This window comes from Eumetopias jubatus, unplaced genomic scaffold, assembly GCF_037043125.1.
Source record: "Eumetopias jubatus isolate StellerSeaLion01/CBP00866 unplaced genomic scaffold, mEumJub1_p1.0 scaffold_7, whole genome shotgun sequence".
NCBI lineage: Eukaryota > Metazoa > Chordata > Mammalia > Carnivora > Otariidae > Eumetopias > Eumetopias jubatus.
In genome coordinates, this window is record NW_028274813.1 from 5,360,482 (window position 1) to 5,385,458 (window position 24,977).

The 24,977-nt window shown below is 44.9% G+C and overlaps 1 protein-coding gene across 4 annotated transcripts in view; it reads right to left on the reverse strand.

Moving 5' to 3' along the window:
- Positions 1-24,977, reverse strand: part of EML1 (EMAP like 1) — a 124,994-nt gene that overhangs the window by 39,049 nt on the left and 60,968 nt on the right. For 2 of the 4 annotated variants that reach the window (XM_088024998.1, XM_088025000.1), the window contains exons 3-5: positions 18,760-18,895; positions 9,148-9,204; positions 6,375-6,509 (exon numbers count right to left, since the gene is read on the reverse strand). In XM_088024998.1, the coding sequence (XP_087881124.1) occupies positions 6,375-6,509; positions 9,148-9,204; positions 18,760-18,895 (328 nt within the window). The remainder of the gene's footprint in view (positions 1-6,374; positions 6,510-9,147; positions 9,205-18,759; positions 18,896-24,977) is intronic. The other 2 variants (XM_088024999.1, XM_088025001.1) reach the window with 1 other exon arrangement.

The window sequence follows — 24,977 nt, forward strand, 5'->3', positions numbered from 1 at the left end:
AGACGTAAGCCCTGCGGAGAGAAAGGATTTCCGCTCTGCCGGGCAGACCCTCACTTCTTGGCTATTCCGCACCAGGCAGTGGCCCATCCCTCCAAAATGAACAGTGTTGCAGTCGGCTATGGCTTTTACTGCTGTGTTTTGGCAGGAAGATTTGCTGAAAGAGTTTGGCTGTATGTCTCCTTGAGCGGTTGGCTCAGACTATCTCAGGGACTCTTAGAAGCTATAAGCGGTACCTGGGGCCTCACAGAGGATGCGAGGCAGCCGAGAGAGCCTTCGCCAGACCAGTAGCTGGAGAAAACCAAACAGTTGAGCCAAGGAAAAGCTCCTGCTCTGAGCCGTGAGCTCACACCCATGCAGCAGCCGCAGCCACCCGAGTCCACGTCATGCATTACCCACACTCCGATAATGTTCACTGTGGACTCTGGGCACAGGGCCTGTCTCCTAGTGGTTGTCTGCCTTTTCATCTGCTAACACTCACCTTGCCCCCACGGTAGGCTGGGTGTGTATAAGGAGGGGAGACGGGTGGGGAACTTGCTCAGACTCCGATTCAACCCATATTCACCGTGCTCCTCCTCTGCGGTGGGATCTGCACTCAGCACTTCCGTATCTGTTACCTAATTTGCCCCACGTGCCGAAAGAGAGCTCAGGGGCCCAGGTCCTGCACACTGCAGGTCTGACACATGAGTGCTGTGTGTGACAGGGACCCCGGGGTGACCAGGATTAGAGCAGAGCCAACAGGCATCAAATGCTGTTTGAGGAGAGACACTTGCTTCTGAAAATGATTACTAAGGCTCGATCAAGGAGAAGACCATTCCAAAGTCAAACGTGTTGTTTCCCTGAAATTTATTTGCCTATAAAAACTGTCGTTCTTGGCACACATACCACGAGTCCTTTTGAAAAGGACCCCACTTGAAATAACATTTCCACTGGAAATCAAAATACTTTACCGGGTAAGTAATGATTCTCCATATAAATGCCCTTAAGCGGCTTTCTACTAGAAAGAGGGTCATTTAGGAACCATCTAAAAGATTTTAGATGTCACTGGAGACCTCCCTGGGGACAAAGACTGCTTCATAGACATTTCCAACTAGTACTTCCAGCTTGATGCGGCAGAATGAGCCCAGATTTTGAAGTCAGCTGGATCTGCATTCAGGTCGGGCAAGTTGCTTTACCTCTGTAAGTCTTTCTTTCATCTACAAAGTGGGACTAAATCCACTGCCAGGTACAGGCCCAGATCAGATAAAGTGTGTCACAGAGCGCCCAGGACATGGTGATTACTTAATGTCACTTCCCTCTTCCTCCGAATTTCACTGATAAGAACCTACACCTATTTGCAGGCTCTCTGCCTACCAGCCTCCTAACTATAACAGCATACGGAATATTAGCACTTATTACTTTAACACTTATTAAAAGATAAATGACTCCATGGCTTGGAGAGTGAACCACCCTTTCTGTAAAGTTAAGCCATCTCATTTCCAGTGCAAAAGGTTTCAGAATCTGAAGTGTAGTGTCAAACCTATCTACCAATAGGTGGTGCTGTTGACACAGTTCTTAAATGACTATGGTTTTGGTTTTTGTTTTTTAAATTAAATATATATTCTTTCTTTCATGCCACAAATACTTATTGAGCAGTTACTATGTGGCAGGCCCTGTGTGAGGTGCTAGTGATACCAAGAATAATAAGGGACAGCTTCTGCCTTCCCAAAGCTACCGAGAGGGCAAGGGGCGTGCGTGGGCATGGGAAGGGAGTTCCAGATCAAGCGAATGAGCAGGTACAGAGCAATCAGAAAGGCAACTGACTCAGACCAAAGAGCCAGGGCAGGCTTCCCAGAGAAGGGGGCATCCTGAGTGGGTCCTGAAGGATCCGCTGGAGTTCCTCCAAATGTACCCAACCATCGACCCCCGCCAAATCTCCAGACATAGACACGTCACTCAGGTTAGAAGGTGAAAACCCTCCATTTGCTAAGTGCTAGAAGGTGTAATTCATTAAGCTATATATTTGTTTGTGTGGGGTTTTTTCCTTTTTTTTTTTTGTACCTGTGTTTTATAATACAATAAAGATTTTTTTTGAAGATTTTATTTATTTATTTATTTATTTGAGAGAGAGAGAGAGAGAGAGAGTGGGGGGAGGTCCAGAGGGAGAGGGACAGAGACAAGCAGACTCTGCACTCAGTGTGGAGCCCGACACAGGGCTTGATCTCTCGACCCATGAGATCATGACCTGAGCCGAAATCAAGAGTCAGATGCTTAACCGGCTGAGCCACCCAGGCGCCCCTATACAATAAAGGTTTTTCTAAATACTCTATGTTCTTACTTAGATTCACATTTAAGACTGGGTTTGATCATTGGGGCACACATGTTACCTGTGTAATAAATCAATTATCTCAAAGAAAAAATTCTTGCTGGGGAGAAGTGAGAGCTGGTGTTAGAGAGGCATGAATATCAGGGCCCAAGAGAGGATGGAGAGCCGGCAGATGAGGGGCCTTGCACCCAGGCTGAGGATTAAGATTCAGATTGCACTCTCACTGATGCTGAAGTAAAAGAACAAATTTGAACCCTGAGGACCTCGAGGTGTCACTGAAAAGACTATTTCATTGAACACTAGAGCTTTAGGAAGGATGGAGCTCAGGGTCTCCAGCTCAGGCTTCTGGACCCTGTAGTCTGGATAAAACGGCTGGCACCGGCATTCAGGTGGTTCAACACAAAAGAGCCTCTAAGGGGACATTTGCACATCTTTGCTATTTTGAAGTGTCTTTTCACTTTTGTTGACTCTAAAGATGGAGAGTTTAAATGTGTGGTTTTTTTTTATTAGTAAGTGTTCCTACAAGGTTTCCAGCTGAAACATTTCTTGTTCTAACAAAATGAGCCCATTACAACAACTTTTTGATGGAAACAAAGTATCTAGTTTACAAAACTGATATATGTCTCTCCAGTCAGAATTACAAAGGGGGGGCCAGTTTTCTAATTGAAACACTTAATCATTCTAGCAACATCTAACATTAAACTGCATTCTAAGTAGTAGCTGTTTTTCTGTCTGATACAGAACACTTTTTTTTTAATTAAAAAAAAATCCCTATTGGGTTAGTACAGTGGCTACATTAGATAACACAGGTCATTCATCAGAATGTTACTGTTGATTTCCTAAATTTAATAAGTACTTCCTTATAACACAAATCACTATATAACTTAATATTTATCATCAATAATACATAGAGTAAATATTACATTGCCATATATTGTTTTTGTTTTTATAGAAGTTTTGTCAGTGTAAAGATTAAGTACTGTTGTTCTAAGCAGAGCATTTTAAGGTGTTAAGCACTCTAAGACAAAAATCTACAATGTCACAAGAATGACCATCAAATCCAGTGGCCATTTCCAGAGAAAATGAGATGTAGGTGCAGGAACATTGAGACTCATAAAAGAATATGGTTTCTATGAAAGCAAAACATACCATTATTTCTAAGTAAATTGGTCTATCTCAGAAAATGGGAATGTTGAGGACCTCAAAAACACTATTATTTTATGTTCGACATGAAGATTTAGACAATGTATATGGAGTCATTTATATTTGCTGTAATTATTATTAAGAACTATATATGCTGACGTGGGATTGTTTTTCTGGAGCGAGAGGAGGCTCTTTCCAATTTTCGTAAGAGTTCCACATGCACTGAAGATAGCTCTGCATATGGTGTGCGGTAACGTGAGCTCCGGAGCCAAGGGTCTGCTTCTCCCAAGTTACAGCCCCGGGGTGGGTGCACCATGTGCCTCCTGCACAAAGCGGGACCCATCCAGAGTCACCCCTGTGCTCTCGCCCTCCCTTGCATTCTGGCCAGCTCACCCGCAGCCCTGCTCCCTCTGGTGTGATGCGGACAACCGTGCAGACGTGTCACCCTTCCTTCCCCCCCCCCCGCCCCCCGCCCCGAGCACTTCTAGATCTTGCCAGAACTCAGGTTGCACTCCTGGGACTGTGTCACGTACATGAACATCAGTGAATGTGTGTCAGACCAGAAACGAGACTAGTCACTTCTGCCACCCTGTAACTCCCTTATTTTACAAGCGAGCGAAAGAAAGCAACTGGTTTGGGAAAGCCTCATCACTTATTGTCCTGTGCTCTGCTCAGGTCTCGTTCTCTCACACCTGCCACCACCGTGATGCCCAGGACCAGGTGCCAAGCCTTGGGCTGGGGGTTCTCCTCCCAGTCAGTTCGATGATAAGATTCAAGGCGATTGGGTGTGCCACCCCTCGTGCACCAAGGCAAAAGCTGAGGCTCGGAGAACTTCCTGGTTTACAAACCCAGACCTTTCTTTTACTCCAGAGCCCACGCCCTTTCCATTTGGTCTTGCCGCCCCCAGTAACCGAACACGACAAGCTCTGAAAATGTAGGACAGCATCCTGGGACCATGGAAGGACAGACACTGGAGTGATAAGGAAGAGATCACACCATCTTAGATTACTAAAGACCATGGTGTTTCAAAGAGGGTTATTTCAGGTCACCTCCCTACACCTTTCTCTGCACGCTTTAAGTCTCGGCCACTGGGCATCGGTCCTTGGGACTCCAGCTTTGCTTTGGAGCCAGATCAACAGAGCTCAGGAGGGGGGCTGGTCATGGGGGAAGGGAGAGGAAGAAGGAAGGAAAGAGTCAGGCAGAGACTGAATCACCAGCTTGACCTTCACTGCTATTGCTTCTTGGGGCTGCTTCTTCCTGTCTCAGTTACTGGGCTATTATTCCCACGGGCCCCTAAAGGTATCTGCCAGTACCAGCAATTACCGGCAAGAAGGCAAGAACTTTCTTTCTCAGGTGTGTGCCACTCAACCTTTTCAACGGTACGCAGACCTCAACTTTTCCTGGGTCCGAACAAAACAAGGGATTCACTTGTAAATGGACACGTTTAGTTGCTTGAGTTATTTTTAGGAAATGAGTAGATTTTCCCTACCCTTTATTTCCAAATCAAAATTTCCTACCGTGGCATTAAAAACAAAACAAAACCAAACAAAACCTTTTGCAAATATCTTTTATGGAAATATTTACCCAGTGCATTTATCAACGCCATAGGGTTTGAAAGATAAAACAGATCTGGAGTTTGCACAATGCAGATTCTTTTTGGAAATTCTTAATAAAAATCAGATGTGCACAGAAGGAGCCAAGTTTTTAAGACCTGCCAAGATCTAGACCTTTCAGGCCAACTTCCAAGCTTACCCTAAATTCAGAGAAGCCTGAAGGCCCCGCGGCATGACCCATTTACACTCTACTGCCAATGTAAGCCACGTGGCCTTCTTTCTAAGGTATTATCGTCCAATTAGCATAATCTTCTGATAAGAAGTACTAACAGTCTAAATTAGAAGACGGAAGCCCATGTCAGTGGTCTCTGAGGCTGTTATTCGACGGTGGGTGGCCCTAACCTGCTACAGATGGGGGAAGTGCCCACATCTTTTCTACAGACAATATCTTTTAGGAATAAAACTGAAAATGAATTTAAGCGTCCTTACAGGACTGAATCAGAGTGGATTTACAAACCTGGAATTTTTACAGCCTGTGGGTTGGAGTCAATTGCTTTATGACTAAGCCTTCTCCGTACATAAACATTTGGGGGGAAAAAAGCCATGTTTAGCCTGTGAAGCTGAAATTCCTTCCTCAGCCTTGCTCAGTAGAGAGAGAGTAAAATTAAAGCACAATGTTTAAAAAGAGAGAATAAAGTACAGCATCAGGGTATCTGCCTAGAGAAACCAGTCTCCTATGCCCCACACATTCGTAAACGGGATGCAGGTCATTAAAACGCCAATGATCAGCTTTCCCTAATAAAAGGTTACTATTAGTTGTGTAGGTATTTATCATACTCCATTAGAAATTAACCTCAAAGGGAAAATTCAAAATTAGAAGTAAACGTATTTCATGAAACCAGAAAGAAATGGTCCTATTTCTGGTGTCAGCTCAGTATTAAAAATGGTTTCTGACAAACGATAAAACTTCAGCTTTTCACCCAGTCAACCTTGAAAAGTACTGTTGACAAAGTTAAACAACCCACTGAAATTAATTTCAAAATGGCAGCGGAACGTACTGGAAGTATAAAGTGCTCCGTATGGAAATTCAGAATGGCCCTCCCCATTCCACGGATTTGGTGCTAAGCAAATTCTCAGGAACTATTTCTGTCTGCATCGGGGGTGCTGGGATTTCAAGTTCTCACCTTTTACCTGGATAGGTAGGAACTGTGATGAGTGGCCGCCTCCAACGGCCATTGGATGACTACCCACAATGCTCCCAGGAGAATGTCTATCCGCTGGAGAGAGCTCGGAGCTCGTGTGCCTATTGGGATCTCTAGGGAAAAGGGGTAACAAAACATCCGGACAGCAGGACCAGCAGAGAAGATGCCCCTTACCTCTCACTGTTCTTCTTGCCACTGGAAGAACTACTTGTGGACCCCGTGCGGTTTCGGTTTCCTTTGGAATCCCCACAGCTTTCCCTTCGGCCGCCAGGAGACACTCGCTCGGAGGAGCTGGTCCTCTTGATGGTACTACAGCGAGAAGTAAAGGACAATGAAATTCTTAACAGGGCAATTTTATTTTATTGCCGAGTATAAAAATATATCACATAGAACATCCTACTTCCACGTGGACATTTAAGAGCTTGGCTCCTAACTGCAGAATGTCTCTACGTGTGTGTGAGCATGTCTGTATGTATTCCTCACTGCAGAATGTCACTTGGGATCAATGGCTCTGCTCACTGCCTTTGGAACGGGGGCAACTGGTACACAGTTCAGTGTCATGGCAGAAACTGAAAGGGAAGGTCCCAACAGCCCTCTGTGAGAGCACTCCAGCGGCTTCGCAGGAAGTCACCTGCCCCGGAGCAGTCTCAACCAGGGGTGCTCAACCAGGGGTGACACCCCCAGAGGACACTTGGCGATGTCTGGAGCCATTTTTGATGGTCACAGCTAGGGGGAGAGGGCGGCTACTGGCATCCAGTAGGTGGGGAGGCCAGGGATGCTGCGAAACATCCCGCAGCTCCCAGGACAACCCCATGACGAAGAGCAGTCCAGCCCCCCAAGTCAACAGCACGGGTGTGGAGGAGCTCTGGTCTAGAGGCACACGCAGGACGAATGCAAACAGAACGCCCCCGGTAAGGACAGAAACACCCCACCCCGCGCATGATGCCTTAGTTTGGAGGTAGCGCCCATGCAAGTATAAGCAGGGGGAACTAGACTGGTGGGGGGCCCGGGGGTGATGTCTGGGGAGACTGCCTGAAGACTGTGAATTTCTGGGAGAGATGAAATGAATGGCTTGAATGTGCTGTCATTACACAGTCGGGAAGAGATGTTCTAGGGAAAAGGCAGGCCCGTGCGGCATGAAGGCTGTCTCGGCCAGGGACACGGCCGTGGGTACCACGGGACGCTCCCGGAGCACCTACGTGTATTAGAGGCATCCCTGCGGCGTTCGTTTCCTCACCACTAGGCCACACATTCCCTGGGACCCTATCTAATGGATCATTTTTACATACTTCGAGAGCCCGGTAAAGAAGCTGGATCCTTACTCAGTGAAAAAGGCTGAAATAAGTGAGTCAATAAAGGGGACTATCACGCTGTGAGCCTGTCACAGGAAGAGACAGGAGGTACTCTAACAGAGCACCTGCTCTGTAAGAAAGGAGAGGGCTGGCTGGCAGTGACAGGCCCACGCTGGGGCTCTGGTGGAGGGCCTGCCCGGGGCAGGCGTGCGAGCCAGGCCGCAGGGAAGGCTGGAGAGGCGGGGAGGGGGAAGCCAGGAGAGAGGGGCCGAAGGTGGGAGGAAGTGGGGTGCGGGGGGCGCTGGGGCTGCAGGTGGACATGGGGACAAGACAGAAGTGCCACGTGGCTGCTGAGAGCACGGGCCCAGGGAGGCTGGCAGATCAGACCACACTTCAGCCGGGGAGGTGGGAGCCAAGGGACTCGAGACCAAGGCTACACCCCTAGGGGGAAGGTCCGAGCGCCCCTTTCTCCCGATGGCACAGCCCAGCCGCGCACTGGGGCTTCTCGGCAGCCCCCCACCTGCTCTTCCTCCTCTGTCCTCGGCCCCTTCCTTCAGGCCAGCTTCAGTCCCTTTCCCTTCGGAACCGCCCATCACTCAGCAAAGAATCTTAGCATGTTTTTAAAACCGGCATGGCGTATCAGCTTTTGAAAAACCATCTCGCTCTCTGGGTGAGCAAATATAAATAACGTGACCATAATCGTGATGACATGAATAGGCTTTCTGCACAGGCTTTTTGGCTAACTGAGGAAGCTTTGGATTTACAGCACCAGAATCTTACAACTGGGATCTGAACAGGCATGCCTTAAGGTCAAAACGTGCGTTTTTAGAACACTGAATTTGGGGACAAGGAAATTACAGATCTTAGGAGAGCACTGCATTTCTGAAATTTGGGACTGAGGTCTAAAAATTACAGAAACCTTTCTGCTTCAAGTTCAATTCCTTCCAGAGACGAGAAACACCGAGCTGATTTAATTTCACGGGATCTTTCTCTGCCAAGCATCTAGCATGGGGCTCGGAGGCGTGCTGCCTAGCCCTGGTGGCCCCCTGGGAGAGTAACAGCAGCCACCGGCCTGGAGCGTCACCCACGTGGCGTCCCTAGGGGAGTTCATGGCAAGTTCATGGCAACTTAAAGACTGGTATAAAACACTCTTACAGATCTGGAAAAGTCATGGCTATTCATCAATTACAGCACACATTAACCGAATTTCTAGTAACGCTGAGCTTGGCGGCTAGAAGAGCTACCAGGGGACACCGGTGATGGAGACACGGAACTGGCAAGTGGCAGTGATGGGCCACATATGCTAAGAACTTCACAACTGGCGTATGTGATTTAATCTAGTCCCCTGCAAAGGCAGCGTGATCCCCCTGATAGATGAGAACACAGATTCAGGGATGCAGCAGTTCGTCTGGGATTACTTTGCTCCTCGTGCTCTCTGCTGGGCTTCCTACTCAGGACTGCGTACGGCTCATAAGGACACCCATGTACACGGGGTTGAGGGCCTGCTGAACATCTCAAAGTCCAGCAAACGTCAATAATTAACATGGTTATAGGATTTGAGGCTGGACCAACAGGAGACACTGAAGATCGCTATGCTGCGGTGTTCACGGGACCTCATGCTCCTGAGCTGTGAAATAAGTCTAAGGACCCCTCACCTGCGAGTCCATCTACTCGGTCTGCATGCCTTCAGAAGACTCACAGACCTGTTTGGTCTACGCGTGAGAGCCACGGAGACAAAGCGGAAGAAACCGAGAGTAACAACCAAAGCGTGGGAAAAACATTTTGGTAAGTTTCAATAAATAACAGAACACACACCACACATCAAAATGGAAAACACTTCCGTCTGCATATACAGACTTGGATATAATTCATCACAGCTATTCCCAGATATTTGTCATCTGCCCATTTGCATTAAAATGTGAAGCTTTAAAAAAAATCCACTATTGTATACATAGAAAAAACAAGATATTTCCTTTTGAGAGCCAAGAGCTCTTATGAATTAAAGAGGATTTACCAGGACTCCAAGTGAAGGACAGCAAATAAAGCTGGAAGAACAGACATTCACAGCATCAAGGGCAGCCAGAAGGAGTATACTCACTGTGAGAAGCCTCCTTCAATAACCAGCAGGGAATATCAAAGAAGTTACGTTCCCTCTGGACAGCAAGGGGAAAATTCTGCTCTTCATTTTGAAAGTGGTAGAAGAACTGGCTTGTGAGAGACTGTATAGTAATGGAGTACATTTTTTAGTGCTTAAAGCAAGTAAAATATTTTTGGTGTAGAAATGCATGGATACCATCATTTCTTCTTTTCCCTTCTGGTCTCTACCCCCACTCCCAAACCAAAAACCTTCTAAGTTCTGAAAATACAGTGGTTCTTTACATTTCATTCCATACCCATTCGATGGTTTTTGCCAACTTAAACTAAATTTTAGACTTCATAGAAGTTTATGCAAGGGTGACTGGTGGCAAGCCTTCTTATGGTTAGATAGTAACTCTAAGCATAACAAGCTACAATTATGTCTTTCTCTCATTATGTGATTTGGAATCAAGGATTGGTTCCAAAGTTGTGCAAGAAGATCCCAAACATTTACAGTAAAAAACAAACAAACAAACAAACAAAACAGAAACCAGACAGGTAGCCCTTGGGTGTACCGCCAGGGATCTTCTGATGATGTCGTCTATCATGACAGCTGGGGTGATGATGCTTGATTAGAACAATTATCCACTCTACAAATACTTATGACGCAGTGACTGTACACTGGGTGCTGGGCTGAGCACTGGTGAGTCAACATGGGACGAGGACCAATCTGGCATTTGTCCTGCAAGTTACAATTCCTTTTTTTTTTTTAAAGATTATATTTATTTGAGAGAGAAAGAGAGAAAGGGAGAGGGAGGGAGAGCACAGAGGGAGAGTGAGGGGGAGAAGCAGACTCCTCGCTGAGCAGGAAGGCTTGATGTGGAGCCCGACACGGGGCTCAATCCCAGCACCCTGAGATCATGACCTGAGCTGAAGGCAGATGCTTAACCAACTGAGCCCCCCGGGCGCCCCTGCAAGTTACAATTCTCGCAGATCGCTCACTTCAGTAATTACAAAATGCTCTCATCTCCCTCTCTTCCACTGTATCTTTGTGGCAGAAACCAAGTCATTGTCGAGGAAGGCTGGTGATCTTAGAGAATCTGACGGATCTTCAGAAGAAGTTTCTCTTCTACCATGCGAAGCCAGGTCCCTGAGCCCAGAGGGGTGACTGCGTCACTTCTGATAAAGGGATAGGTGCCAACTCATCTTCCTCCGTTCAATGGCAGAATGATTCTATCTCTATTTTGCTAGAGAAACAGACTCAAAATGTTTCAGTGGATCTGAGTGATAAGGAAATATATCAGAAGTAATAATAATAAAAAAAAACCCCAGAAAATCAGGTTTCACTTTTCTACTCTTGAAATTGTGTGCATGTCCAGCACCAACTGGTGCATTTACAAATGGGTCTTTCTAACAAGTGTAACCAGTTTTCCAAAGGACTGTCAGCTGTTTATTTGGAAGCAGTAGATGTTTACCACCCTATTTTACACTTAGAACAGAGCATTTTTAAAATAATGCTCTGTTTTGTACCAGTTTAGTTCTTTTGATCTCTCTTCTCACAGCTCTGCCCTATTGTAAAACTCTACTTAGGAGCAGAAAGAATGAGTGATTGTCTCTGTTTTGAGCCAGTGGAAATGTTATTCTATTGTCAGCTTCAGCATCCCCACTGAGCAAGGTATGACCTACAATGTCTTCCCCGGATTTTCTGCCTTTTTTCCTTTGACTAATGGAAACAAAGCTTTTCCCAAGGATTCCAAATCAAGCCCCCAATCGAAGTCTTAATTGGCAACACAAAGCACAACTGCTGGGTGCTGGACAATTTCCAAAGGAGATTTTGTTCTTAAGCACTAGGCTGAAAAAACCCCAGAGGAAAGAAAACAAACATATACCCATCCACACTCTGCAGATGCCCCGACTTGGTTAATTTGGAACTCTGATTATAGAAAAATTCCTGCATGATTGTAAACATATTTGAAACATCCTGGAAGCTATTTTATTCCTAATATTCAGGATGCCTAGCGTGCTTCTTGCTCTTTTCAGAATTCTCTCCTAATGAGAGATCTATAGGAACTTGACCACAGAGGAATAATTAGATGCTACTGTTTGGGTTTCCAACGTCCAAGTGGATGTGAACTCACATCCATGGATGCCCATAAAAACCAGAGAAACAAAATTAATGAATCACTCTGTTCTACCCTGAAATCCAAGAGTTTTGAACACTCAGAAAACCATGTATTTCTGGTTGGCTGCTCGACAACAGTTTATCAGATGAACCAAAATGATTATTCCGTAAATTAAAAAGAAGCATCTACAGAGGCCTTAGAATATTTCTGGAAGGAAGGTTATTGTTTAAGTGTTAACACGTATATGTGCACACAATATGATGGCTACAAATAACCAACCCTCCTCCCTCCCTCCCTTCTTTCCTTCCTTTCCTCCTAGGATAATCTTGCTGAGAGCAGTCCCTAAGCACAAGCTCTCACCTATAAGGCTGACACAGGGAGCAGAGGACCCAGGCCTCTGCTCACAGCACATGGCCGGTTCTATCCTTGGAGTCCAGCCCCTGCAGCCCCTAAGTACCTGCCAGTCCTATCTCTCAGACTTGCTGCCAGAAGTCTCTGATGCTGCTCCTGTCGGCGCCCACAGGGGCATCTCGGAACATCGCTGCTCCTGACAGCAGCGTGCAGAAAGCAGGGGCAGACAAGAGGGATCGTTTCCAAACAGTAATTATATCAAGCACTTTTTATGAGCCGATGTAAGTGCTGACCTGGACGTCTTGCGGGAAGCAGCCTAGCGTAGCGGTAGGGGCATGAGCTCTGGATGCACGTGAACCTGGGTCTGAGCACCTTCCCAGCTCTGTGCCTGCGGGACCTGGGGAAGTTACCTCGTTTCTCTGAGCTTCAGTCTTCTCATAAAATAGAAATACCAATATCTACCTTGCAAATCATTTTGAGGATTAGTGATACCGATATTAAAAACCTGGTACTTTGTAGGCTTTTATTACCACTGAAGGATGATTTCTGCCATCATCACTGACTTAGAGGGGGCCCAAAGTACCCATGGATGCCTGCGCTTTTTCACACCCTGGGGAAAGTGTCCATCTGATTCCATAGCCCAGCCTCACTTGTGTGGTCAGTTTCAGAAACATCATTCCCCAGCCTTACCGTACCCTGAATACATGTTTCAAACACTAGAACTGAAAATACAGTTTGCCAGGAACTCTAGCAATCATGCCAATTAATCCTATGAGGTCTAAGAAAGCCATAAATAGTGAAGGGCATTATCACACTACATCAAAGTTACTTTGGACCAACCATAGAAAATTCTACAAAATCAAAGAACAAGAATGCTGGACATAAGCTCTCATGAAATGAACTGATAGCTAGAAATTACATTTGCATTTCAATTTTTACTTTCATTTTTTTGCTCTGAAAATTTTTTAAATCTTATTTAAATTCCAAATATATAAGAGGTATAAATGATAAAATTCCATTTTATCCAAGAATAAAGGGAAAGAATCTCCTTTTTCCATTAATAATTTGCTACTTTATTTGTTCTTTAAAAAAGATTTATTTGAGTAGTCTCCACACCCAGTGTGGGGCTCAAACTTAGGATCTCGAGATCAAGAGTTGCACATTCTACCGACTGAGCCAGCCAGGCACCACAATAATTTGCTACTTTAAAAAGTCACTCTTGAGGGGTGCCTGGGTGGCTCAGTTGGTTAAGCATCTAACTCTTCATTTTGGCTTGGGTCATGATCTCGGGGTTGTGAGACTGAGCCCCACGTTGGGTTCCGCACTGGGTATGGAGCCTGCTTAAGATTCGGGATCCCCTCCCCGCCTCCAAGTGCACTTGTGTGCTCTCTCTCTCTCTCTCAAAAAAAAAAAAAAGATAAGATAAAATAAAATAAAATGATACTCTTGAAATGAGAGGACTCACTCTTGAACAATCAATGGGTCAAAGAAGAAATCACAAGGGAATTTAGAAAATATCTAGAAACAAATGAAAATAAAAACAAAACACACTAAAACTTGTGGGATCAGAGAACACAATACTAGAAGGGAAGTTTATAGCAGTAAAGATGTGCATTGAAAAGAAGAAAGATCTCAAAACAACAACCTAGCTTTCTACCCCAAGGAACTAGAAAAAGAAGAACTGAAACAAAAGTTAGTAAAAGTAAGGACCTAATAAAGATTAGAGTAAAAATAAAACAGAGAATAGAAAAATAGAAGAAAATAAATGAAACCACAAATTTCTTTCAAAAAGATCAACAAAACTGACAAATCCTCAGCTAGACTAAGAAAAAAAGAGACCCAAATAACTAAAATTAGAAATGAAAGAGGGAATATTACAACTGATGTCACAGAAGTAAAAAGAATTCTATGAGACTATTAGGAGCAATTATATGCTAACAAATTGGATAACATAGAGGAAATGGATCAATTCCCAGAATCATACAACATACCAAGGCTGAATCATGAAGAAATAAAAACTCTAACAGACCAATAACCAGAAGGAAATTGGAACAGTAATAAAAAAAAAAATCTCCCAACAAAGAAAAGCCCAGGGCGAGACGGCATCACTGGAGAATCCTACCAAACATTTAAAGATGAATTAATACCAATTCTCCTCAAAGCTGTTCAAAGAATTGAAGGGGGAATGGGGGAGAGGAAATTCTTCCAGTCCCATTCTATGATACCAAAACCAGACAAAGACACAGCAAGAAAAACTATAGACCAATATCCCTGATGAAGCTTGAAGCAGAAATCCTCAACAAAATACTATCAAACTGAATTCAACAGTACATTAAAAGGATTACAGGAGTGCCCCCTTATCCACAGGGGATATGTTCTAAGACCCACCAGTGAATGCCTGAAACTGTGGATAGTACCAAACCCTATTTATACAGTACATATCTATGATAAAGTTTAATTTATAAATTAGGCATAGTAAGAGATTAACAACAATAATTAATAATAAACTAGAAACAATTAGAACAATATACTGTAATAAAAGCTTTGTGACTATGGTCTCTGTCTATCAAAATATCTCATTATACTCTACTCACCCTTCTTCTTGTGATGATGTGACAGGATAAAATGCCTACGTGATAGGATGAAGTGAGATAAAAATATGTAGGCACTGTGACATAATGTTGGGCTACTATTGACCTTCTGGTGGTATGTCAGAAGGAGGGTCTTGTGCTTCTGGACTGAGGTTGACCATGGGCAACTGAAACTGCAGAAAGTGAGACCATGGGTAAGAGGGGACCATTATACCACAGCCCAATGGGATCTAGACCTGCAAGGCAAGGATGGTTCAACATATGAAAATCAATGTAATACACCACATTAACATAATGAAGGACAAATACCACATCCCTATCTTAACGGATACAGAAAAAGCACTTGACAGAACTCAACATTCTTTCATGTTAAAAACTCTCAACAAATTAGAAATAGAAGGAAATTACCTTAACATAATAAAAGCCATATATGAAAAGCTCACAGCTAACATCATATGCAACAGTGAAAGACTAAAAGCTTTTCCTCTAAGATCAGGAACAAGGCAAGGAGATCCACTTGCACCGCTCCTGTTCAACACAGTACTAGAAATCCTAGCCAGCACAGTTAGATAAGAAAAAGAAATGAAAGGTATTGACATTAGAGAGAACTAAAGTTATCTCTGTTTGCAGATGACGTGATCTTACATGTAGAAAGCCCTAAAGATTCCATGCACGCAAACATTTTAAAACTAATCAACAATTTCAGCAAAGTTGCAGGATACAAAAATCAGTTGCATTCCTATACACTAACAACAACGAACACAAAAAAGGAAATTAAGGAAAAAAATCCCATTCGCTACAGAATCAAAAGTATAAAATACTCAGGAATAAATTTAACCGAGGAAGTGAAAGACCTGTGCACAAAAACTATAAAACACTGCTAAAATAAATCAAAGATGACATAAATAAGTGGAAACCCATCCCATTTTCATGGATTGGAAGACCTAATATTGTTAAAATGTCTATAGTACCTACAATGATCTATAGATTCAATGCATCCCCTATCAACATGGTATTTTTTGCAGAAATAGAAAAAAAAGCCTAAAATTTAAAAGGAATGTCAAGGGAACCCCAAATAGCCAAAACAACCTTGAAAAAGAAGAACAAAGTTGGAGGCCTCAAAGTATCTGATTTTAAAATATGCTACCAAGTAACAGTAATCAAGTTGGTAGAGTATCTTCATTAGCCCAAAGAGAGAAAAATAGATCAATGGAACAGAATAGAGAGCCCAGAAATAAACCCTTGAGTATGTGGCCAAATGATTTTCAACAAGGGAGCCCCAAGAGCAGACGATGGGAAACGGACAGTCTTTTCAACAAATGGCAAAGGGAAAATTGAATATCGACACGCAAAAAATGAAGTTGGACCCTTCGACAATAAACAAAATTAACTCAAAAGGGATTAAAGACCTAAATGTATGACCTAAAACCATCAAACTCCTGGAAGAAAACACAAGGGGAAAGCTTTGGGATGCTGTATTTGTCAATGATTTCTTGGATGTGACACCAGAAGCAAAAGTAGACACTTGGGACTACATCATACTTAAAAACTTCTGTGTATCAAGGAAACAATCAACAGAGTAAAAAGACAACCTATGTGACGGGAGGAAATATTTGCAAATAATATACTTAATAAGGGGTCCATATCCAGAATATGTAAGGAAATTCTACAGTTCAGGAACAATAACAGAAAAATGAATCATTTGACTTAAAAATGGGCAAAGGGCTTGAACAGATATTTCTCCAAAGAAGATAATACAAATGACCAACAAGCATATAACAAAATGCTCAATATCCAGGTACGTGGCTGGCTCAGTCAGTAGAGTATGTGACTCTTGATCTTAGGGGTCGTGAGTTCAAGCCCCATATTGGATGTAGAGATTATTCTTAAAAAAGATGCTCATTATCACTTATCATATGATAAATGCCAAGCAAAACCACAAAGAGATATCACCTCATATCCATTAGGATTGCCACTAGCAAAAGAATAGAAAATGACAAGTTTTTGGCAAGGATGAGAAGAAATTAGGACATTTGTGCTTTGTTGGTGGGTACGTAAAATGGTGTAGCCATTATGGAAAACAATATGGTGGTTCGTCAAAACATTAAAAATAGAATTACCTTATGACTCAGCAATATCACTTCTGGATATCTATCCAAAAGAATTAAAAGCAGGATTTTGAAGAGCTATTTGCATAGCCACATTCATTATAGCATTATTTATAACAGCCAAGAGGCAGAAACAAGCCAAATGTTCATCAACAGTTGAATGGATAAAGAAAATGTGGGGTGTACGGGTGTGGGTGTGGGCGTGTGTATTATGCAGCCTTAATAAAGAAGGAAATCCTGTGATATGCTACAATATGGATGAACCTCAAGGATAGGATGCTCAATGAAATAACTCAGCCACAAAGGGACAAATAAATACTGTATGATTCCACTCATATGAAGTATCTAAAGTAGTCAAACTCATAGAAAGGGTGATTGCCAAGACCTGGGGATAGGAATTACTGTTTAATGGATATAGAAATTCAGTTTTGCAAGATGAAAAAATTCTTCAAACTCATGGTCAGCAGAAGGGAGGCGGGTGGGGGGGGTGGGAAAAGTAGGGGATGCAGAGGAAGGAGGGTACTGGTTGGGATGAGCACTGGGTGTTGTATGGAATTGCTGAATCACTATGTTGTACACCCGAAACTAATACAAGAAAAGATGAAAAGGTTCTTGCGATCTGCTGCACAACAACAATGTGCAACAGTACTTAACGCTACCAAACCGTACACTTAAAAATGGCTGAGATGATAAATTTAATGTTATGTGTTTTATAACAGATGGCAATCTGAATCCTCAAATAAAGTCAGCCTTGGCAATCTTTGGCATCTAGATGAAAAACAAAGACGGTCCATATTGACTGCTGCCATTTAGAATGCAGAAGGTCACTTCACATTGATTAGAAATAAATGATTCAAGCAAGTATTAAACAGATACAACATGAGGTTAAGAATGTCATTTTTTAAGTTTTAAAAAGCCCTGCAAAATCAATTTTCTTAAAATTCACAAACAGTAAGTACATGAAACTCTAGCTGGTAAAAACACAATGAAAATTTGTTTTTTGAGGGAGAGTACAAACACTACATATTTGAAAAAGAAGTTAGGATTGCTATGTTTTCCTCCAAGTCACAGCCCAGCATCTGATCCAACACCTGCAAGCCCACTGGTGGCCCCAGCATGCAGAGTGGCCTCTGCACACTCATGCTCCCTGACCCGACACCTGCTAGGCAGTTAGCATTGTAATGAGCCCTAAGAGCTTCTACGGTGGGCTTGTAACAAGCCGGGGGGGTATCACCACACAAGAATTTCTTTAAGGTTTTCTAGGCTATATTACCATCATGTATTTAATTTTCTAGAGCCTAAAAGCTAAGGCAAGTGGCCTGGCATATAATATATGAAATTTTAATATGACAATCATGAAGTTATAGAAATATTAAGAGCAAACTATGCTCTGACAGACAACATCAATATCTAGAACTTCACTGTTAGGCACAATTTAAAGGTATGAGCTTATCCAAATTTCATAGATAAAAAGTTAACATTGGTACGGCAATCTGAATTTTGCTCCATGCCAAGTATGAAGCTGGGAAGAGCATATTCTTTTTCTTTTTTAAGATTTTATTTATTAATTTCAGAGAGAGAGCACAAGCAGGGGGAGAAGCTGAGCAGGGAGCCCGATGCGGGGCTCAATCCCGGGACCCTGCAATCATGACCTGAGCCAAAGGTGCTTAACCGACTGAACCACCCAGGTGCCCCTTCATTTTTTTTTTTTTTTAAGAGCATATTCGTTTTAACACAGGTTACACTCCCTTTTGTGTTTTCAAGAGACCCTCAAGCAAAAATACAAAATAGCACACCATGGTGTTAGCCAATGAAATTTCAAAAGACAGTAAGAAAAAGTCTAAAAAAGCAGAAAAATAAATGTATATAGGTCCTGATATGGCAACACACCAAATATTGTACTTTTATGAGTTTTAATTCAGACAAGAAATTAAGAGGTGTCACATAAAAAAGCAATATTTATTTTAAACCTGAGATGGAACTCTTTTTCGGGGTGGGTTAAGGCACTCTGTACCTACCTTTTGGTTGCGGCGGGCACAGCTGTTTCTTTCCTGGCCCCTGAGGGGGACGGTAGAGAGCCACTAGGTTTCTTTGGTAACACAGTGCCGTTGTTAACAGTGGTCCTTAAAGGCAGGGTCTGCACCAGTGGTCTTGCTGTGAGATAAGCAGAAAACGCCATCAGAGCTTTCCCCTCTGTCAAGGTGACTCTTTACAGAACTTAAGACAGGTAGGACAGCAAAGGACATCAATTTTAAAATGCTGGCAAAACTGACAAAGGTGTCAAGAGAATTCAGTGGAGATTTTCAACTAAGGATGCTGGAACAATGAGCCTAGACAAAATCTTCCCCCTTATGCAGAAACGAACTCGAAATGGACCAAAGACCCGAGCGTAAAATGCAAAACTATAAAACGTCTAGATGAAAATGCAGAAAACTCTGTGTGACCTTGGGTTTGGTGACTTTTTAGATACAACAACAAAAGCACAATCCATGAAAGAAAAAAATGATTGTTTGGACTTCATTAAAATTATAAAAATGTTTGCTCCGTGAAAGACAACGTTACGAGGATGAAAAGATGAGCCACAAACTGGGAGAAGATATTTGCAAATCACGTATCTGATAAAGGACTTGTATACAGAATATAAAAAAGAATGCTTAAAACTCCACAGTCAGAACACAAGCAGCCCAATTAAAAAAATGGGCAAAAGATCTGAACAGACACTTCACCAAAGAAGATCTACAGATGGCAAATAAGCATATGAAAAGATGCTCAACATCTTTTGTCATTAGGGAAATGCAAATTAAAACAATAATGAGATATCTCTATACACCTATTAGGGTGGCTAAAATCCAAAAAACAAACAAAATTGCAATTGCTGGCCAGGACCAGAGCAACAGGGACTCTCATTCATTGCTGGTGGGAATACAAAATGGTACAGCCACTTTGGAAGACGGTTTGGCGGTTGCTAAATGTAGTCTTACAGTATGATCCAGTCATTGTGTGACATTAGGTATTTACTCAACTGATTGGAAAACTTATGTCTATATAAAACCTGCATTTACTATTTATAGCAGTTTTATTCATAATTGTCAAAAACTGGAAGCAACCAAGTTGTCCTTCAATTGGTTAGTGGATAAACAAACTGCGGTCCATCCAGACAATGGAATATGATTCAGCAAAAAAAAAAAAAAAAAAAGGCAAGGAAGCCATCCACACAAGGACAGGGCTGAGTCTTAAATCCATGCTGCTCAGTGAAAGCAGCCAGGCTGAAAGGCTACATTCTCTATGATTCCATTTAAGGCAAAACTACAGAGACAAAAACCAGATCAGTGGTTGCCAGAGGTTGGCCAGCAGCGGGTGGGGGGCTGAACAGGTAAGGTGCAAGAGCATGTTAAGGTGGTAAAATGATTCTGTATGATGCTGATCATGCTATGCGACACCAAGCATCTGTCAAAACCTCCAGACTCTTTTTTTTTTAAAGATTTTATTTATTTATTTGAGAGAGAGAGAATGAGAGGGGGGAGGGTCAGAGGGAGAAGCAGACTCCCTGCCGAGCAGGGAGCAGGGAGCCCCTTGTGGGACTCGATCCCGGGACTCCAGGCTCATGACCTGAGCCGAAGGCAGTTGCTTAACCAACTGAGCCACCCAGGGACCCTAAAACCTCCAGGCTCTTGAGGCACACAGAAGGAACTTTAATGTATGCAGATAAAAATCATTTAGGAGACGGGGAACCCATGACGGATAAAAGAATCAAACTATACTTCAAGTATGGGCTCTAACCTCATGGAAGGGGGAGGACAGGAAGGTGCTGTGAAAATGGGGAGAGACTGAGGAGCACATCTAAGCACTATGCTCGGGTTAGTAACATTGTTTCCCACAGGGCATGGTCAACACCTCTGAAACCACTATCATGAGCCCTAGCAGTGAACAATTAAGGAACCGCAAGGAGGATGGTGGGAACCAGGCTTCTCACTGTTGCAGAGGGAGGCTATAGACAAGCAAGGGGGATGGCGTTGAATGAGCCAGGGGGTAGGAGACCTCCGTATGAAGCCATGATATAGCTACAGATACAAATTATACCTATGGATGTAAACACGGATTAGCACAAACACACTTTTTTTTTTTTTAAGATTTATTTATTTATTTGAGAGAGAGTGAGCATGTGGGTTGGGGGAGGGGCAGAGGGGGAGAATCTTCAAGCAGATTCTCCAGAGCGGAGAGCCTGATATGGGGCTCGATCCCACAACCCACGAGATCATGACCTGAGCTGAAACCAAGAGTTGTATGCTTAACTGACTGAGTCACCCAGGTGCCCCAGTATAAACACATTCCTTAGCTCTGCGTGCTGAGAGTACCGAAAGCAAGGACACCAACCAATCCCTGGTTTCTAACACAATTCCTCAACAACCAAGAACTGGGACTCCTCGGGGAAATGCCCGAATCTGGAGCTGGGGCAGGGCACATCCAACATGAGCCTGGAGCACCCTGTACTGCCAGAGAGTAAGGAAGTGCTCAAAAGCAATAATAAAACCCAAACCCTATACTGATGGGGTGAAGTCACAGGGACCCAGGAGTCAACTGAAAGAGCTCCCCCAGCAGCCAGAGCTGGGACAATTTCAGCAACAAAATATAGACAGTAGCACTGGATTATAGCCCGAAATATGAAATAAATATCCAGGAGTCCAGACTGATAGAATCATTGAGTAAATGATTAAATGGGCAAGAAAAGCTCATTTCTCCTGTGCAGAATTCCAGATCATATATGTAGATGCTTCATCCTCAAGCAGGTGGAACACAGTCCTCTGCTCCATAAATGCGGGCGGCATAGTGACTGCCTTCTGCACGGCACAGAGCGGAGGCAGGGTGGGGAGTCACTTCGCTGTGGACAAACCTGGAGAACTCCATCCCGGCCAGCGTCACAGTTGACAAGTCACATTGACAGTATGTACCCCGGGTAGGATGTGACAGCAATGCACTTTACCTCTACAGTCTTCCTCCCTAAAACCCAGTACCTACCAGACAAACCCAAGTCAAAAGACAATGAACTATCTGACCAGGGCTCCTCAAAACTGTCAAGGTCATCAGAAACAAGGAAAATCTGAGAAACTGTCAGTCTAGAAGAGCCTCGGGAGATATGATGGCTAAATATAATCCCAGATTGGATCCTGGAACAACATAAAAAGGATGTTAGGGATAAACTAAGGAAATCCAGATAAAGTGTGCCTCTAATTGATAAAAAATGTATCACTAGGGCACCTGGGTGGCGCAGTCGGTTAAGCGTGTGACTCTTGATTGCGGCTCAGGTCATGATCTCGTGGGTGAGACTGAGCCCTGCATCGGGCTTTGCGCTCAGTGTGGAGTCTGCTTGAGATTCTTTCTCCCTCTCCCTCTGCCCCTCCCCCCCACGTGCGCGCACTCTCTCTCTCTCAAACAAATAAATCTTTTTTAAAAAAAGGTAAAATAAAAAATAAAAAAAGTGTCATCATTGTGGCATGCTAATGTAAAATGTTAATCGCCGGCGAAGCTGGGCGCGGGGTAGATGGCAACCGTCTGTACCGCCCTTGCAACTTTTCTTTCTTCCTTTTTTTTTAATAAAGATTTTATTTATTTACCTGACAGAGAGACACACAGCGAGAGAGGGAACACAAGCAGGGGGAGTGGGAGAGGGAGAAGCAGGCTTCCCGCAGAGCAGGGAGCCTGATGCGGGGCTCGATTCCAGGACCCTGAGATCGTGACCTGAGCCGAAGGCAGACGCCCAACGACTGAGCCACCCAGGCGCCCCGGTCCTTGCAACTTTCTGTAAATCTAACACTACTCTGAAATAAAAAAAACTGATTTGAAACGCTAGCAGAATTTATTTCGTGCATCACAGAATTAAATGTGCCTTGACTGAGGTTCTTAAAAACAATGACAGGGTGCCTGGGTGGCTCAGTCAGTTAAGCGGCTGCCTTCGGCTCAGGTCATGATCCCAGGGTCCTGGGATCGAGTCCCACATCGGGCTCCCTGCTCGGCGGGAGCCTGCTTCTCCCTCTCCCTCTGCCTGCCTCTCTGCCCACTTGTTCTCTCTGTCTGTCAAAAAAAAAAAAAAAAAAAATGACAAAACTAAATAGAATGTTTTTAACACACCAAAACTTTTCAGTCCCTAAGGCAGAGGGCCAGGCTTCCTTCTTTGTTCAAACGTGACAGAAAGTGGCAAAAGGCAGAGGCAGTGCCCCAGCCAGAGCACCACCCCCTCCCTCCGCCACCCTCCACGCGCTCTCTTTCCCCACCTCCTGAGCACCTGCCCACCCGAGGGCCTAGCGTGCTGGGAGCCAGCATTCCTCAGCAAGACACCGCGGGTCCCGAACCAGGACTCCCCATCTTCTCTCGTGCACGTCTGCCGCGCCTCCCGGACAGGACCCTTCTCCCCCCAGGAGGACAGGCATTGTCACCGTAATTGTCACTACTCTACCTCCTCTCTCTGCTTCGTCCACCATTTCTGTTCCCATTCTGGTTTGGTTTTGTTTTTTAAATACATGGACCCTCAATGTTCCCGTCCACCCAGAACCTGGGGACATGACCTTTTTTGGAAATAGGGTCTTTGTCAATGTAATTAGTTAAGATGAGGTCATACAGTATTAGGGTGGGCCCTGAACCCAGTGATGGTGTCCTTGTGAGGAGCAGAGAAGAGACACAGAGGCTCCGGGAGAGAAGGCCAGGCAACGGCGGATGCAGAGCTGGGAGTGAAGCCTAGAAGCCGGGGAATGCCAAGGATGGCCGGCAGCCACAGAAGCTGGGAGAGAGTCCTGGAACAGTCTCGCTTAGAGCCTCCAGCAGGAACCGACCCTGCCCACACCTTGACTTCAGTCCAGTGTACTGGTCTTGGACTGCCAGCCTCCAGCAGTGTGAGAGAGTAAGTCTGCTGTCTCAGGCCCCCCTGGCCCCACTTTGTGGTCATCAGTCACAGCAGCCCTAGGAGGTGAGAATGACTCATGTCAGCCCGGCTGTCCCTTCCCTTCCTGCTATTCCTGCCTGTCCAGCCTGTCTCTGAAGCATGACTCCTAGACCCGAGGGTGGGTCTTCTGGGCGTTTGGTCAGCCCTGTCCAGGCTTGTCTCCACGTGGCCCTCACCTTGACGTCCCTCGCCACCATCTCCAATGGTGCGCGGGCGCTGCCACGTGGTGTTACACATACTCGTTGTTGGGCAGAGTGGGACAACTGGAAGGGTGCTGTCTCGTCCTACTGGGACCTGCACATGTGGGGGGCTCCTACTTCACAACCAGCCCAGAGAGGAGAGGACACGGTCTCGACCCCTGGGTTAGCCCGCCTCCCCGCCACTAGGCCCGTCAGGATCTGGTCTAAACCTCTGAGCTGCTCTCATTCTGTCCATAGGCTTTATTTCTCCCACTATGTGCCCAGACTCTTCACTGCGCCTCCCCCCCCAAACCAACAAGCAAAACGATGCCACCTCCTTAGCTTTGCCTCTGTCGGGCTCACAAATCTGAACGTGCACAGACTCACCCGGAGGGAGTGTTACAATACAGACCTCCAGGCTCCAGCCCCAGGGTTTCCGATGCTGGGTCTGGGTGCAGCCTGAGAATCTGCCTTTCTAACAAGCTCTCAGGTCACGCTGCCACGGCTCTGGGGACCGCACTTTGAGACCCACAGGCTATGCCGTTGTCCCCTCCTCGTCATTCCTGCCCTCCTGGATGGCCTCTCAGAGCTCCTACCCCATGCCAGTTTGGACCTTACAATTCAGCCCTTGCTTATTACTGCTGTTCCAGGTGGGCTAAGCTTTGCACGCCTAGCTCCAGAGGTGGGCAGCCCGGGTGGACTGCTCTGTCTCTCTGGGCTGATAGCAGAGCAGCTGTCATCCCTCCCAGGCCCCATGGACTTGGAAGGAGCCAAGGAAGTAAATACTCTGATCTCCCTCTCTCCCCTTCTTCCAATCCCCAGTGAGGGCCCCCGATGCCCAAAGCTAACTGGGGGGTGGAGGGCAAGGGCCTGCTGGTGCAGTCGCACAGGTCAGCCCGCAGGGCAGAGCCCGGCGGACGGGAAAGAAAGGACCCAGAGAGGCTCATGGACGATGTTGGCTCCTCTTGGGCCCCTGACCCAGGACCGCCCACACCTCCCCACCACGCTTGCCACCAAACCAGGCTGGGTGACCTCCTCCCTGCGCCCACAGCCCTGGCCTGTGCTGCCATCCCGAGAACACTGCATGGCAATCGTCTGTTTATTCACCTGCCCACTCCATGGA